The sequence below is a fragment of the Balaenoptera acutorostrata genome, chromosome 3 (assembly GCF_949987535.1).
Source record: "Balaenoptera acutorostrata chromosome 3, mBalAcu1.1, whole genome shotgun sequence".
NCBI lineage: Eukaryota > Metazoa > Chordata > Mammalia > Artiodactyla > Balaenopteridae > Balaenoptera > Balaenoptera acutorostrata.
In genome coordinates this window covers 15,587,409-15,604,821 of record NC_080066.1, presented here as the reverse complement: position 1 = coordinate 15,604,821, position 17,413 = coordinate 15,587,409, and the positions used below count along the sequence as shown (strand labels likewise).

At 41.7% G+C, this 17,413-nt stretch overlaps 1 protein-coding gene and 1 long non-coding RNA gene across 8 annotated transcripts in view; one reads left to right on the top strand and one right to left on the bottom strand.

Moving 5' to 3' along the window:
- Positions 1-11,765, bottom strand: part of LOC103011195 (uncharacterized) — a 65,445-nt gene extending 53,680 nt beyond the window's left edge. The window contains exons 1-4 of one of the 4 annotated variants that reach the window (XR_009007696.1): positions 10,483-11,765; positions 8,443-8,516; positions 7,345-7,807; positions 7,007-7,078 (exon numbers count right to left, since the gene is read on the bottom strand). This is a non-coding gene — a long non-coding RNA (uncharacterized LOC103011195). The remainder of the gene's footprint in view (positions 1-7,006; positions 7,079-7,344; positions 7,808-8,442; positions 8,517-10,482) is intronic. The other 3 variants (XR_009007694.1, XR_009007695.1, XR_009007693.1) reach the window with 3 other exon arrangements.
- Positions 11,766-11,852: 87 nt separating this feature from the next.
- PLXDC2 (plexin domain containing 2) overlaps positions 11,853-17,413 on the top strand; it is a 429,167-nt gene continuing 423,606 nt past the window's right edge. Inside the window, exons 1-2 of one of the 4 annotated variants that reach the window (XM_007189858.2) lie at positions 11,853-11,997; positions 12,802-13,572. In XM_007189858.2, the coding sequence (XP_007189920.2) occupies positions 13,461-13,572 (112 nt within the window). In that variant the 5' untranslated portion in view covers positions 11,853-11,997; positions 12,802-13,460. Of the gene's footprint in view, positions 11,998-12,293; positions 12,451-12,573; positions 13,573-17,413 lie in introns of those variants that run through there. The other 3 variants (XM_057544055.1, XM_007189859.2, XM_028168446.2) reach the window with 3 other exon arrangements.

Sequence of the window (17,413 nt, the reverse complement as noted above, 5' to 3'; positions counted from 1 at the left end):
ACCAGTGTATTTTGTCTCTTAAACTTCTTAAAACATACAAATGTTATACTATTCTCTTCTACATTTTCAAAGAATTAAATTAGATATTTTAAACTTTACATATTTTTCTTCCTGTGATTCTCTAATTCTTTCAGATTTATTACCCTCCTAATCCCCAAAGTTTTCAGACTGTTTTTAAAAAAGCAGGGGTGGATGTCAGCAAAAATAGTAGAGGAAGGACCTCTGAACATTTGTTCTTCCATAAAAGCAATTGGCAAAATTATCAGAAGAATCTTTTCAGAATTCTGGAAATTAACCAAAGGCTTGCAGCAACCCAAGGAGTATTAATGCAAGAAAAATGGTTGACTCTCAAGAACAGTGAGCTTTTGGGCATTTTATCATGTTCTAGCCCTATGCTGCTCTCCAGTTCAGTGGTAGCTGTAATAGATAACATTCTGCATTCCCAGTGCAGCACAGCATCTACAGCAGTGAGCAAGTAGAACTGGATCTCTTTCAAAGCCTTATTTCCAAAGTATGGTCATTATTTTACCTGTCTGAAGGGTCCCTGGAAGACCCACTTTCAAGGCTGACTTGGAACACACCCTATATTAAAAGCTTTCTTCCTTACATTGCAGTGAAAACAATTAGTCAAGTGCTTTATCTTTGCAGCTGCCTGGGGAGATTGATAACTATTGGAGAACACAGATTAACCAAAAATCTTAAGGAAAACCTGGAGAATGCGATGCCTATAGTGGCTCTCAAAGACTCAGACATATATTGCAGGGAATCTAGAAGGCCACATGCATGTGTAGAGCTATGTGCCTGCTGAGGAAAGACCTTAGAAGACTACAGTGCCTCATCTTTGGCTGACCATAAGGCCATGGTCAGCAGAAAGTGGGAACTTACAGTGTAGCTGAAAATTAATCTGGCTGAATGTTGAAAGCATACAAAGTACACACAAGCCCCTCAGCAAAGACAGAAAATTTGGTTCCAGTCCTTTAAGGAAACCTGATCAGCAACTGCGAGGCCAACCAAGTAGAGACTTAAGTGGCCACATGTGACAAAGAATACAGATTTCACATTAGTACAGGAAAATCACTAAACAAACAGCAGTGGCTATAGAAAACAGCAACAACAAACCCTGGGTAGAGGATATCATCTGATTTACAGAGTTGTCACATTATTCGAAATGTTCAGTTTGCAAAAAAAGAAGTTTGCCAAGAAGCAGAAAAGAATAGCCCACGCATGGGGAAAAGCAATCAATAAAACAATCTGAGGAAGTGCAGATGTTTTCATTAGATGAAAACAAACTTTAAATCAGCTGTTTTAAGTAATGTTCAAAAGAGCTAAAGGAAAGTATGCCCAAATGAGTTTTTATGAATTATGAAAATGGTATCTCAAATAGAAAATGTCGATTAGGAAATAGAAATTATAAAAAGGAACCAAATAAAAATTCTGGAGTTGAAAAGTATAATAACCGCTTGAAAAATTTACTAGAGGGGTTCACCAAACAATTCTCAGTAAATTTTAAAATACTGAAATATTTTTCTGAACACAGTGGTATGAATCAGTAATAGGAGGACAATTGGAAAATTAACAAAATGTGGAAATTAACACACTCTTGACTAACCAATGGATCAAAGAAGTAGTCAAAAGAGAAACCAAAATATATCTTGAAACGAAAATGGAAACACAATACACAAAAATTTATGGGATGCGGGAGAAGCAGTTCTAAGAAGGAAGTTTATAAAGACAAAGTCTCTATTAACAAAAGAGATCTAAAATAAACTACCCAACTTTACACCTCAAGGAACCAGAAGAACAAAGTCCAGTTAGTATAAAGGAAGGAAGTAACAAAGATCAGAGCAAAAATAAATGAAGTAAATAGAAAAACAGGAAAAAAAAAAATCAATGAAACTAAGAAGACTTTTTTGAAAACAAACTTTTAGATGACTTACCAAGAAAAAGAGGACTCAGTTTTATAAGTCAAAAGGGAGACATTGCATTGGCTACCACAGAAATACAGCAAGTTGTAAGAGACAACTATGAGTAATTGTATACCAACAAATTAGACAGTCTAGAAGAAATGGATAAATTTCTAGAAACATACAGCCTACCAAGTTTGAATCTTGAACAAAATCTGAACAGACCAACAGATTGTATCATTCATCAAAAACCTCACGACCAAAAAGTCTATAATCAGATAGTTTCACAGGTGATTTCTACTGAACATTTAAAGAATTAAACAGCAATTATTCTCAAAAAAAAAAAAAAAAAAAAATTGAATACAGTAGGAGAAAACACTCCCAAACTATTTTAAGAGGGTAGCCCTACTCTGATACAAAAGCCATATAAGGATAGTACAAAAAAATAAAAAATAAAAAACTACAGACCAATATCTCAGATGAATATAGTTGCAAAAATACTCAATAAAGTATTAGCAAACCGAATTCAACACATTTAAAGGATTATACACCATGATCAAGTGAGACTGATCCCTGGAAGTCAAGGATAGTTACCACATGAAAGTCAATAAATGCAATACACCACATTAGTAGAATGAAAGAAAAAAACATATGATTATCTAAATTATCTTAAGACAGTCACTTAGATGGTTTACAATCCTAAGATTCATATGGAACCACAAAAGATCCCAGATAACCAAAGCAATTTCTTCTTAAGCAGGAAGCATCACACGTCCTGATTTCAAATTACATTACAAAGCTATAGTAATCAAACCATAAAAAGACACAGACCCATGGCACAGCATCAAGAGCTGAAGACTCTAGTTACTACTATCAGGAATGAAAGTAGACATTACTACCAAACTTACACAAATGAAAAACAAGTTTAGGGGGATATTATGACCAATTGTATGCCAACAAATTAGGTAATGAATTGATACATTGTGAACAAGATACAAAATACCAAAACAGACTAAAAAATGAAATCTGAACAGTCTAATAAAAAGTAAAAACACTAATTAGTGATCAAGATAGCTTTCCACAAAGAATAACCCAGATCCAAATGGCTTCATTGGCGAGTTCTACCAAATGTTTAAATATGAATTCTTCAAACTGTTCAAAAAAAATAGAAGAGGGAATACTTCCTAACTTAATGAGGATAGTTTTATCCCGATACCAAAATTAGACAAAAGACAATATCACAAGAAATACAGATCAGTATCTCTTAGCAGTATGGTTGCTATAATTCTCCAAAAATATTAGAAAATTGAATTCAGAAGCTTAGTAAAAGGAGTATATCCCATTACCAAGTGGAATTTATATCATGACTACAAGGTTTGTTCATCAATATACTATAGCAATAGAATAAAGGGAACAAATGCACACTCATATTGGTAGATGTAGAAAAAGGAACTTGACCCAACATCCCTTCATGATAAAAAAAACACTCAAGCCAGGAACAGAAGGTACCTTGCTCAACCTGATAAAGGGCATCAACAATAAACCGACAGCTAACATTACACTTAATGATGAAAGAACTAAAGCTTTCCCTCTAAGAACAAGACAAGACATCCATTCTCAACACTTCTATTCAACATTGTACTGGAGGTTCTAGTCAGTGTAATCAGGCAAAAAAAAAAAAAGTCCAGTCATATTCAAAAGAAAGATGTTGAACTATATTTGCAGATAACATGATCTTACATATAGAAAACTATAGAATCCACACATATTAAGAAACTATTAGAATTAATGAGTTCAGCAAGGTTGCAGAATACATGACTAATAAGCAAAAAATCATTTGTGTTTCTCTATACCAGTTGTTACTGGCTGAATTGTATGCCCTCCAAATTCATATGGTGAAGCCCTAATACATAGTACCTCAGAATGTTACTGTTATTTGGAGATCAGTTCTTTAAAGAGGATATATTAAAATGAGGCTGTTAGTGTAGGCACTAATCCAATCTGACTGGTGTCCTTAATAAGAGAAAATTTGGACATAAAGAGAGACTTAAGGGATGCACTCGCACAGAGCCAAGATTATGTGAGGGCACTTAGAGAAGGCAGCTATCCGCAAACCAAGGAGAGAGGCCTCAGAAGAAACCAAACCTGCTGACACTTTGATCAGTTCCAAAACTGAGAAAATTTATGTTGTTTAAGCTACTCAGCATGTGGTACTGTTTTGGCAGCCATAGCAAATTAATATGCTAGCCATGAACAATTCAGAAGTGAGATTTTAAAATTCCATTTATAATAGCATAAAAAACACTTAGGAATATATGTAACAAAAGTAGTACACAGATAGTACACTGAAAACTACCATTTTGAAAGAAATTAAAGACCTAGATAAATGGAAAGACATTGCATTTAAATGGATTGCAAGATGTTCAAGATTTCTTATTGTTAAGATGGCAGAAGTCTCCAAGTTAATCTACAGAGTAAATTTAATCCCTATCAAAATTCCAACTACTATTTTTGCCTAGTAACCAAAATAGCTTGCTACTGGCACTAGGATACATATATAGATCAATGTGATAGAATTCAGGGTCCAGATATAAACCAGTCTGTGGCCAATTGATTTTCAACAATGATGCGAAGTTCATTCAATGAGAAAATAATTTTGTCCACAATGGCTGAGACAACTGTATATCCACATACAAAAGAATAATTTTGGTCCCCTTCCTCACACTGAATACAAATATTTAAACAAGATGAATCGGAAACCTAAAAAAATTTAAGAGCTAAAACTATAAAACTCTTAGAAGAAAACAGGGGTGTAAATCTTTGTGACCTTAAATTAGGCACGGGTTTCTTATACATGGTGCCTAAAGCAGAAACAAAGAAATACATTTAAATTGTATTTAATCAGAATTTTTAAAAGATGTGCATGAAAAGACTATCAAGAAAGTAAAAAGGCAATCCATACAATGGGAGAAAATGTTTGCAATTCATATATCTGACAAGAGCTAGTGTTCAGAATATATGAACATTTACATCTCAATAATGAAAAAAACAACCCAGTTGAAAAGGAGCAAAGGGTTTGGATAGGCAGTTCTCCAGAGAAGATACACAAATGCCCAGTAAGCACCTGAAAAGATGTTCAATATCAATAGTCAGTAGGGAAATACAAATCAAAACCACAATGTGATACCACTTCACACCAACCAGGATAGCTATAATTTTTTTAAAATGGGAAATAACAAATGTTAGTGAAGATGAGAAGAAATTGGGCCCCTCATACATTGCCGAGAATGTAAAAAAGGTGTAGCCATTATGGAAGACAGTTTGTCATTTCCTCACAGAGTTAAATAGAGTCACTGTATCATCCATGTATCCACATATATTGTGCAAGTTGTACATGATGTTCATAGCATCATTATTCATAATAGCCCCAATGTGGGAACAACTCAAATGTCCATCAACTGCTGAATATATAAAATGTAGTATATCCATTCAATGGAATATTATTTGGCAATAAAAAGGAATACAGTACTGATATATGCTACAGCATGGATGAACCTTGAAAACATGGTAAATGAAAGAAGTCAGACCCAAAGTCACATGTCATATGATTCTTTTCATGTGAGGGATCCAGAATAGGCAAATCCATAGAGACAGAAAGTAGATTAGTGGTTGCCAGAGTCTGTGGGGGAGGGGACTGGGGAGTAACTGCTAATGGGCATGAGGTTTTTTGGGGTGATGAAAATGGTTCTGGAATTAGATGGTCCTATGAGTATACTAAAATCCACTGAATTGTATGCTTTAAACAAGTGAGTCTAGAGCTATGTCAATTATAAATCAATAAAAAATTCATATGGTGAAGATGAAAAAGAGAAAAAAGAAAACAAGATGAATGCAAGGTGAGGAAAGGAAATGCAGTAGAAGCCATCAGGGTTGAATATTAGTCATGGGGTGGCATGTGGTGCAGAGCACTTCAGCAGTTAACACAAGGCCCATGATCTGTGCTAGGAATAATAGCCTCCACTAGGGGCTCTGCAGAAGCACAACTTCTGCGAAACGTATTTCCTGTGGTTCAGACATTTTTTAATCAGTTCAGAAAAATCTCGGTTGACAATGTCCACAACAATCAGCATTTTCAGAACTTTTCTGAGTGTTCCATATTAGGTATTGTGCAGCATACTCCTTAATATGTTTCATTTATTAATGCCCTTACCCTTTTTAGGTGTTGCTAGGCTACACCCTGCAGGCCTGTATACCTTGTAGTTGCCCAGACCCGAGACTGAAGGAGCCTGAAAATGGCAACAGAGAACGATATTGGATAGGGGATCTTACACGTCTGAAATAAAGGGTCCTGGAGCAACACCTCACCGTGTACAGCAGACGGGACAGGGCAGCCATCTTCACTACTCGGGGAAGGAGGAGGCTACCATTTATAGGGGGAATTGACATCAGGTTTGTTCATCAGTTACCAGGGAGACCAGCAGCGTGGGCATGTCTTTTACAGCCCCTCAGGTTAATGAACGTCACAAGGGCAGATGTTTCTCTTTAATAAATGAGCAGGCGGCGCCGTTCTGGCCTAAGGATTAGAACAATCACTAGCTGGGGGAGAGGGCAAGCAAGTTCGTATAAGTAGGGTGCAGGTGAAGTAGGGACCGGCGGACGAGGGGATGTAGAAAAAGCAGGAGAGCAGCCATCTTGAGTGGCCTGGCCGTACTCTCCACCCTACATACCCCACACCACATTTACCATCTTGGTCCACCCCCTTCCCCAGTATACCTAGGTCAGGTGTGCAGAGGCGTACTGCAACCAAGTACCACAGAGACAATACAGACAGAGTCTAAGCGGTGGGCAAACTTTGGAGCCAGTCACTTATTGGCTCAATTTTTCATGGACGTCCACAGGAGGACGACAACGGCATGTTGCCATAGACCCTGCAATCAAATTCATTTGGCAGTGAGGCCATCGTTGTTACCTAGCCCACGAACAGATTCCCTCCACTTAGATGAGAGATGAAATGTAAGGTATTTAACAGGCACAATACAGGGATCATGACCATTAAGCAAAATACAAGCAGTAACAGCATTCTGAGATAATACCACACCTACCTGTGGCTTTTGTCGCGGCCTGCAGTACCACACCACCCGTCCACACTCAGTCCGCACAGTTGATGTCAAATACTGGAGAGGCAGAGTAACAGACCACAGGTTAAAATAATGGTGCTTTTCTCCATTATGGGGCCCGGATTAATTACCTTAGTAGTCTTAGGCGGGGCCGGGTGGAAGACAGGTGAGATCTCTTAAGTCCCTTTTGTAATTCTATTCCCCACACAGGGCAGCAAACCCAAACTATTGAGGACTTACTTGCCAGTCCCAGGGCCATTTTATAATGTGTTTCTCGGGGGGTAGATTCTGTGGCAAGGGCAAAAGTGAGTCATTGTCCTGACCTATAATCAATCGGCAGCGGTCCTTTGGTGGTCAACAGTTGAACTCGGATGGTGTTGACTAGTTGTCTCTGGGTTAACGTGGCGTAGGCACTGGGATGACTGCTCCTGGAATGTTCGGTTATAGATTTCGCATCTCAATTGTTGTTTAAGTAGTCCTTTCATCCTTTCAGTTAGCCCAGCAGCAGTGGAGTTGTAGGGCAGGTGGAAATGCCAGCATATGTCATTTTTAGAGGCCCATTCCTGCACTTTGTGGTGGGTAAAGTGGGTTCCTTGGTCACTATCAATGTCGATGGGAGTCCTGTATGTCGTGCACAGCTCTTCTAGACCCTGAATAGTGGGTTTTTGCATTGCTCGATGACTTACGTAGGCCTTTTATAATGTCTTCCACCTGTTGTAATGCATTGTAGCCTGCATATAGCTGTTGTTCGCTCACACTGTATCGTTGCTCTGACCATTGCCATAGCTATGACCAAAAAAGGGTAGTCTTATCATTTTGCCATGTCACAGGCCCCAGCCAAACCTGGGTAACTGGCCATGTCTAATTCACAAGTCTGTTCCTGAGTTATTATCCCTAAAGCCTGTGTCTGTAATTGTTTAGGGGCGGTGGGTCAGGGGTATGCCTGTATTTTGTAGATAATCCAGGTCCTTGCGTTCTGTCTGTGTTCACCAGCCATCCCTGTGCAGTCAAGATGAACCATGAGCACGGGGCTGCTACTCTTAAACTTGAAAGAGACTCTGAGGTTAACAGGCTATTATCAACATAAATGGAAGAGAACGATCTCTCTCATGGTCGACAGCTGCCGGGGGCACGCCCACGCTAGTGGACGGCCGCCTCGGGATTGCCTCTCACAACTTTGGGGCCCCACGTGCTAGTGGACAGCCACCCCAGGCTTAACTCCACAAGTGTCCATTCCCTGTTCTTACTTCCCAACATCTTAGTGCTCATGGGAGTTTCCCTGGTGTCCTGACTTGTTCACCAACTGTTGTGCTGCACTCTGCAGGCCTGCAAGCCTTGTATCGTAGTTGCACAGCCTGGACACTGAAGAAAGAGCCTTGAGACAGTGACAGAGATCAGTAATATTGGATAGGGGATCTTACCTGTCTGAAATAAAGGGTCCTGGTGCAACGCCCCACACGTACAGCAGACAAGCCACAGCAGCCATCTTCACTGCCTGGGGAAGAAGGAGGCTACCATTTATAGGGGGAATTGATGTCAGGTTGGCTCATCAGTTACCAGGGAAACCAGCTGGCGCATGTCCCTTACAGCCCCTCAGGTTAACAACCATCATGAGGGCAGATGTTTCCCTTTAATAAACTAGCAGGTGGAGCCAAAGGATTAGAACAATCACTAGCTGCGGCAGGGGGCAAGCACTGTTCACGTGAGTAGGTGAAGCAGGGACCGGTTGAGCGGGGATGTACGAAGAGCAAGAGAATAGCCATATTGAGTGGCCTGATCATACAGGAGTGTACAATTCCATTTTAATAATTTGATTTTACTATTTTGAGCTGCACATTTTTTGCACTTTGCTATTTACTGGTCAAAAAAACTTCAGCTTATTAAGATTCAGAAAGAAGACAGTATAAACATGTATGCCATTTTAATGCAATATGTTATTTCATTATGAAAGAGGCAAATATAATTATATTTTAATTTCATCTAAATAGTAAATGTACTATTGATATGAGGATAAAAGGCATTAAGTATTCTTGCATGCTAAATGTCCCCTGTAAACAAAGAGTGATATTAGCTGTTATGTAATTTTTTTAAATGCTTATTTCATTCAAAACACTCTATTCATAAAATTTTTACTTAAGATTATGAAAGAGCAAAAAGCTGAAATATCCATCAATAGTATAATGAAATCTTGGTTGATTCTGAAAGTCAGCCAAGATGAAGGAATGAGTCTTGTAATTGAGTACCAGAGGTAAAAAAAATTAGCCCTATTAAATGAGGAGAAAGAGGAAATGCCTTAGACCTAGAGGAAAGGTCATAATATTAGATTAGGACTGAATAAAAGCAGTCCACTACTAGCAATTTCCCTTTACTTGACAGCAATTATAGAAAGTTTTAACAAATTCTATTAAAATGGACAAAAACTATTTCCTAAAATAATAATAGATTACAATAAATACTAAGTACTCCACAGCCTGTATTACATCTCAGTTTTTTCAAAACGAGCTTGATGGTTTCTTGAGTATCCTGTTAGCCAAGTTTCAATTTGGGAGAGATGATAGAGTTGGAGGTGGGATGAGATGGGTAATTGTAATTACCTTTATGCAGATAGTATTGCACTTGGAATGTGTAGAAATGGCTTTGAAGGTTGGTGTAGATAAGGGGTTGCGAACAGGTTGGAAATCTGTGCAGACTTTAGCTCAGGTGCTAATGTCAGCCCTAAGTTCTCTGTTGGTGAGAATGATTCTGATATAAAATCCTAAGATCTTAAAGGAGGGTGTTCAGTGAATTCCAGACCTTTGTCATGGACAAGGAACTCAAGTGCTGCTCCTTTGTGATTCCTGATTCATTTGTTCCTCGAGAGGTTAGCTAAAATTAAGCCAGTGAGTAAAAAACAAACAAAAAACCCCCAGCAATTCAGTTCTTAAAACTATAGTAAATAGAAACAAAGCTCACTCTTTATAACTCTTCTCTTTAGTCAGATGGAAGATGAAACTTTTTCCACAGAGATATCTTAATTTCTCTCCATGTAAGTGAAATAGATTATTCTGTGGTGAAACATATATGGCAAACTTAGATCATTTAGGCCACAAAGTATACTACTTTTAATTAGCCAGGATTTTATATGAGTAATAAACTTTCCATTTCACTCTGAACATACCATCCTATATACATTTTAGTTGTTACTTGCTATAATGTAAAGGGAAAATAATTTTTTTTACAAATAATTATTGGTTGACATTTAAGGCAATGTACCAAAGCCTAACTTTATTTTGATGTTGTTCTTTCTTACTTAGTTCTGAGCACTAAATCATCATGCATGATTGATTTTTGCTTACCTGCATCTTCTCCCATACTAAAGTATTTTCTATGTGGACAGCTCTTCAGAATAAGATTAAGATATGAGTAAAATGAAACAGGACCAGTGAGATAGACAAAACACATAAAAGCCTCTTCAGACTTACTCTGAATTACCACTTGACTCCCTTTCGATTTTTGGCGTCAAATTTCCACTTAAGGTATAAAGCTTCAATCAGGAGGGCAAAGCATTGCTGACAACAAACAAGAAACTAAACACTGCTAATTTGCGCATATAATAATAAAGGAGAAAAGAAAGAAAATGATACCAGGGAGAGGCAGGGACTTGTTTCTTCTCAGAGAAACAGGAAACACCCGTTTTTCTACTGTGAAAGGGGAGGGAAATATTCCAGACTAAAGAAGAGTTGCTTTCTTGAAATGGCTCCTCCCGGGTCCCCATAATTTTGCATATAAATGGGAAATGGAGCTGTACTGAACGTTTTAGGAAGCTTTCTGCAAGGATTCGTGAAGTAAGTGAGACAAGTAGGGATACAGACAAAAAAAATCGACGTTCATTAAATGACAATAAGATTTTGATAGGAAGATTCATTTTTCCAACTTACTGTTAAATAAGTATCTCAGGCACTCAACTTTGGCTGTAATGTTACATAGAACTTAACTCTTGGTTGAGCATAAGTAAAAGAACCAGGTTTTCTAAGTAAGGTGAGGAGGGGGAAATCACCTGGTTGGGAGAAAGCTCAGGAGAGAGGAAGTAGCATTAAAGAGTGTGTATCCACGACGAGTTTACATATTCCAAAATAAATAGCAAACTGAGTACTGGATTGAGGAAAACATGCTACACTTCCTGTTTCTCTTCTGCTCACCAGCTAAGGAACCATGAGAAAGGCATTCTTTCGGCATCAAATTGGCAAGAGTAGTTTATCTGGATCCACTTCCAGTGGGTACTGAGACAAAATTAAGGTGGTATTGATGGCACCCATACATTTTTTAGAGCATGGAAAAGACTGGACAAGAATAGACTAACAGGACCTTTTGCTCTTAGAACACTGAAGCAAATTCTCCATTTGATTTAGGATACCCTCTCTCTTCCTTTCCCTCTCTTTAATTTAAGAAGCACAAAGTCATGTTACTTTGTGCCAGGCACTGTTCTCAATTCTTTAATTATTCAGTGTTAACTCATTTAATCCAATACAACAACCTTATAAGGGCATAACTACAATTCTCCCCTGATGGATGGGGAACTGAGGCACTAAAAAGAATATTGCTCAAAGCCATATAGCTATTTAGTGGGGGAGGTGGAATTCTAGCCCAGTCTGGTTCTAGAATCTGTACTTTTTTAACCAATATGCTGCTTTCCTTCCTTTCTTTGTATTTACCCCTTTAAAATAAGGTTAACTCTGCGAAATAAGGTGTAAACTTTCTGAAAGGGCTGGAAAGGGTTAACGCTGAAGCACTTACGCGAGCTGAAAAAACAAAAACAAACCAGCCAGCGAAAGCCTGTTTAAAGCCCCCGTAGGAAATTCAGTGGGCCTCCTGTTTCTTTAAACTCTCGCTTTCGCTCCCGCTGACACTTTACAAAGCCGCAGCGGCGGGTCCAAGCTGCCGCGCGCCACCTTCCTCCACCCGCCCGGCGGGCCGGGGGTCCGAAGGGGCTCCGCAGGGTCAGTAAGCGAATACGGGCTCAGGTTTGCATTCTTCACACCCCAGCCGCCGCCGCTCACGCCCTCCCGGGAATGGCGAACTGTAATTAACCCTGTAGCGCCCAGGAAGACCCCACCGGCGGCGAGCGCCCGCAGGGTCGGCTGCTGGGCCGCGATTCCCCGCAGGCGGGAGCGAAGGCGGCCCAGGGCCAGGTGGGTGAGCGGGCACCGCTGGCCCGACCGCCAGGGGTGCGTGCCGGGTGCGGGGATGGCGCCCGGGCAGCGCAGAGGTGCCGTCCGGCGCGCCCTTCCTAGCTCGGCTTTCTCGCCTCCCCTCCCGGCGCGCCAGGCCGCCGGCTGCCGGGGGGCACGCCGGGCTGGAGTTGCCCTCTCACTCCCCCTTGCCTTGCTCCCCCGGTTTAATCTCTCGGCGACTCCTCTGCCAGCCCCGAGGAAAGTGCAGCCATTGGACAGGTCGGTGCTAGCTGCCGGTTTCGGGGAGGAAGGTGGGAGAAGCCTGGAGGAGCAAGGGGGAGGGAAGCGGGGGGTGGGGGGGGAGGATGCAGCGGCAGATCTGGCAAATTGCGAGCTGCCTTCCCTCCCCAAAGTGTGGAGCTGGAGTGCGGGGGAGCGCGGCGGCGGCGGCGGCGGCGGCGCCTCCTCCGCCACCAAACTCCGGGGCTCGGCGGGGCTTGGGGCCACCTCCTCCTTAGCCAGGAGGAACCCTCTCCCGATAGGTTTCAGCCTGACTTTTCCCTCCCCATTTCTTTCTTCTTCCTCTCTCTCTTTTTTCCCCAATACATTTTTCCTGCCTTCGGACCTCAGACTGCTGCAGCCCGAGCCTTCCCAGGGCTCAGCTCTGGGGCTGCTCATCCCTCCGGCTGCGAGCACGGACGCGCGCCCAGCGTCGGGGCGAAGAAAAGAAGAAAAACTTGTCGGAGGGGTTTCGCCATCCCACAGTGACACCCTTCCCGCAAACCCAGACCGTCCGCGGGGGCCACCCTAGGACTGGGGAAAGTTCCTTCCGAACCGACAGCCCTCTTGGATTTGGACAGGCACCCGCGCTGGCTGAGGAATTAGATCTGTTTTGAACCCAGTGGAGCGCGTCGCGGGGGCTCGGAAGTCACCGTCTGCGGGCACCGGGGTGGCGCTGCTTGTGCGGAACGGAGAGTTTGCCAGCCCCAGCTCAAGTGGCCTTTCGTCTCCGCAGTTGTTGTGTGTCTGGGGTGAGGGCTGCGAGTGTCGTGGCAAGTTGTGAAGAGAGACCTGGAGGTCCGGAGAGGACCGCGCTCCCCTCGCGCTCCCTTCTTCCTCTTCCCGGCTCCCGGGTGTGAAGTCCCAGAGAAATTTACAAAGGCCTCTGCATCCCGCCGAGACCAGTCTGCAGTGTTCGGCCCCGTTGTCCCCGTTCCCAGCGGGAGCCCCGGGGCACAGGGTGCCGGAGAAGTACTGGCGGGGAAGGGGAGGGAGATCGCGGCAGCGGCATGGCGAGGTTCCCGAGGGCCGACCTGGCTGCTGCAGGAGTTGTGTTACTTTGCCACTTTTTAATGGACCGGTTTCAGTTCGCTGAAGGGAAGCCTGGAAACCAAGTCAACGGTAAGATGCACTTTCGCTTCTTGCTTTTGTGCCCAGCTGAAGACCTCTCTGGCACCCCGTTGTCAACCCACTCCCTCCCTACCTATGCCCTTGGCAAAGTTGTTGCAATTGCATTTCGACTAAACTTGGGCGTCTCAAATGGGCAGAAGAATGTTGGCTGGATGAGTAGGGTGGTAGGGTCTGGGGGGTAGTTATCTTAAGGATTTACCGCTTGCTTCACCTGAGCGGCTGGCAGGGAGTGGTCCTGACTCCCCGGACGCGCCCAGAGAGCGCTCTGGTGTTAGAGCAGACCTTCCGCGGATACCTCGCCCAGGAGCTGGCAGCCTGGGCTGTGTCCTCCCCGGCTCCGCCTCCTTCCCTGCTGCCGGGATAAACTGAGGGAGTGCGTGATGGGGGCGGTAGGTGGTGGACGTGGTGGCAGCCGGGGATTGCAGAGCTCCCCTCTGCTGGAGAAGATTCCCTGGAGCTGCACCTTCCTCCCCCAGGCGATCCCCACCTCAGCTCCCTCTTGCTGTCGGGGGCTGAGCGGGCGCTGGAAGTGGGGCGGGGTGGGTGCAGCGGGACGCAAAGGAAGGAAGGAGGTGGCAGCGGTGGGGCGGGCGCCCCTCGGGAGACCAACCACTGGCCCCATTGTCCTCCGCTGGCCGGCTTCGCAGACAGGCCTGAACGTGCAGGGCCTCCTCCGAGTGGCCTGATATTGCCCCCACGCGGAGCCCCGGCCCCGCACGTTCCCAGGGGTGGCTGCTGCAGCCAGGTGCGCGTCCCTCCGGAGCCGCGCCCCCCGGGGCGAGCGCGGAGCGGGCGACGCCGCCCTGGGCCCGCCGGCTCCTCCTGGCGAGGCGCTGCTGAGCTGGAGGTCCAGCTGCCTTCCGGACCCTGCCCACTGTGAACCGGGTGCCTGCTCCCCGTTTCTGCCCCTCGGGAAGAAATGGATAGACTTTGAGAGGAGGTGAATGAGCAAAAACACTTACAGGGAAAAGAAAAAGGAAATAAAACCTTGTTGATGAGGCTAATCAAGGTTTGCTTTTGTTCTGTTTTAATCCTGAGGAGGGGAAACGGTAAGTGATTCCTCAGGAAGTATACTGGCGTCCGCAAATGTCAAAGCCGCCAGTCGCAGATGGAAGGCTAGGGAGAGCACCTGGGGATTCCAGGTGAGGTGAATCTTGAAGGGAAGTCCTTGAATGAATGTTACCGAGCTGAGACAGCCGAAACACTGTGTCTGCCCCTGGTGTAAATTCTTATGGAGAAAGCACAGATTCTGACTCTGCTCCAAATTATGATTGAGGGTGTGTGTGTGTGTGTGTGTGTGTGTGTGTGTGTGTGTTGGGGGGCGGGGGGAGGGCAACAAGATGACAACACTTTTAAAGCTGTGAATAAAACGCAAGTTTCCTGGATGTTGATTTGTCTTTATCACATATAATGGCTCTGCATAGATGGACATAGGTTGTTCTTGACTAGGTATTATTTATATCAATAGATCATACATTCTGTGTATTTCTCTGATACATTTCATTGGTTAAAAAAAATAATAATAAGACTTGTCTGGGAAGCTGCACATGTATTTTAAAAAGTGCAACAGTAGTTTTCATGGGCATCTTCATGAAATAAATAAATGCTTCAAGAAAGCAATTTACTTCTTTCCAAACGAGGTTAGAGAGGTGCGTGTGCCAAAAATGCATCCCAAGTTGTTTATTTGAAAACCTCTTTGGCACTGGAAGTAAATAATGCATTTACAGTAAAAAAAAAATAAAAGGTCAGCAAATGTTTATTTTTTTCCTGAACTTTTTTTCATTAATAATATGTTACTGAGAAAAGAACAATACACACAATAAGTTTACTATTCTGAGTTCTCAAATTGAGGATAAAATTTTACTCCACTCTAAAATTGAACATATAGTTAAAAGTCTTTGCTTTGGGGAATATGAAATACATAAATTGTTCAACATAGATCTGCAGGTATTATAAACCAGTATTTCTGGTGGAAAACTAGAAGCCCACATCTTTACAGGATTGAGTAAAAAAGGAATAGTTTTATATTTCTCAGCAAATTTTTTGAGATTTATTACAAAACGAAGTAACTTCTTTCCTGGATATCAGTCTGCATAATTTTATTAAATAATCTTGGAATTTAAATGGTTAGCCTACTGTAATACCTAAAATACAGCAGTGAAATGGAAGAAAAAATACAGTTTCCTTTGTAAAATAGTCTAGCTAAGAAGTTCAATACAGGAAAATTTTTAAAAGTCCGACAGTCTTGGAATTCGGCATGTATCAATCAGGATTTTTTTACAGACATTTTGGCGGGGGGTGGGGGCAGGGGAGTCTGATTTCATAAAGGGCATTTTTTATGCATTCCTTTAGAAATGGTGCAGTTGACTTTGTTGCCACCAGAGGGCAGAGAAACCACTAATTTCCTTCCTATTCTCTCCCAAACCTGAGATGAGTGATCCTCAATATTTTGTCTTGCCTATGTGCAGTATTTTTTGATATTTCAACTTAACATTCGTAAATGAGTGGCAATTTAAAGCAATGAGAGTTTATGATATTTCCCATTTTCGTTGGAATTAAATATTTATTCATTTAATATTTATATAGTACTCCCTACATGTAGACTTACACCACACGAATGTATTCAAGGTATAATAAGTACAGTGGAAAACCCCAAGTACTCTCTTTCGCATCACTGTTGGCAATTATTAACACGTTGTGGAATTTCCAAGAATATACTTTAAAATTATCTCTCGTGATAGAAAGTTCATTATATATTGAATTTTCTTTTAGGATTGAATGTATTCTATGTATATCTGAAAAGTATTTGCCCACGCTAAATAGAATACCTCAACCAATGTTTAGAGAAAAATAAGCTTAGAATAATGTTAAATTTTATGAATCTCAAATCATTTCCATATTGTTATACATTCATCTTTATACCCTGAACTGATTGAAAAACAGTTTAGTAACAATGTCAAAGGAGAAAGATGCAGTAATATCTTGTAGAATTCTAAAATTTAAATCAGGAAAAAAGGCCTAAAATATGTAGTTATATTTTGGCCTGATTATTGCTCTTAAATGTGATTTAATGCAACAAGGAAGTTCATGACCACTATAGAGAGAGCAATAATAGTTTAGGACCCCAGGGAATTTTCACTTTTTAAACTTTCTAATATTGCTGTGTTCTAGAAACAAGTAGTTTATTTTTAGCAGATCGTTTACATTTAGTTGTTTTTCTAGTTGGATATTTTCCTATTATTTTCTGCTTTCATTAGAGTTAAAAAACTTAGTTTGAAATATTACTAATTTGTGGAGTTTGCTATAAGAGTATCTCTGTTGAGACTTACTGTCACTAGTATAAATTTTCTAGCTATATGCAGACATACCTGGAGCAAAAGATTAAGACGGGTTAATTCAAGCGAACATCTCTATAAAATGGACATGGGTCAGATTGTTAGAAAATCACAGGTTTCTTTAAATCAATGACTCTTGACTGCATACAGAAATTTTTAAAATATAAAATGTGAGAGTCTCTTTCCTTTAGAGGATAGATAGAAGTTGAAGCCTGAGGTTGGGTAAGTTTGGAATGAGACATAACTGTGATCTAGAACACTTAATTCAGAAATAAGGTTTGAAATTCATGGATGTTTGCAGAGAGATTTGGGATTATTACAATTAGGACAGTTTGTGCATTTCTTAAGTTTGATCTTTAGAAACAGGTTCTTACCAAGGAGAATGTGCCTGAGTAAAACTTAGGAATGGAAAATACTAATTTGCTCCCCACGGATTTCCTCTCTGCAAGAGTCAGATACTTTCATGCAGAGATGTAGATACTATGGATTCTTTTCAA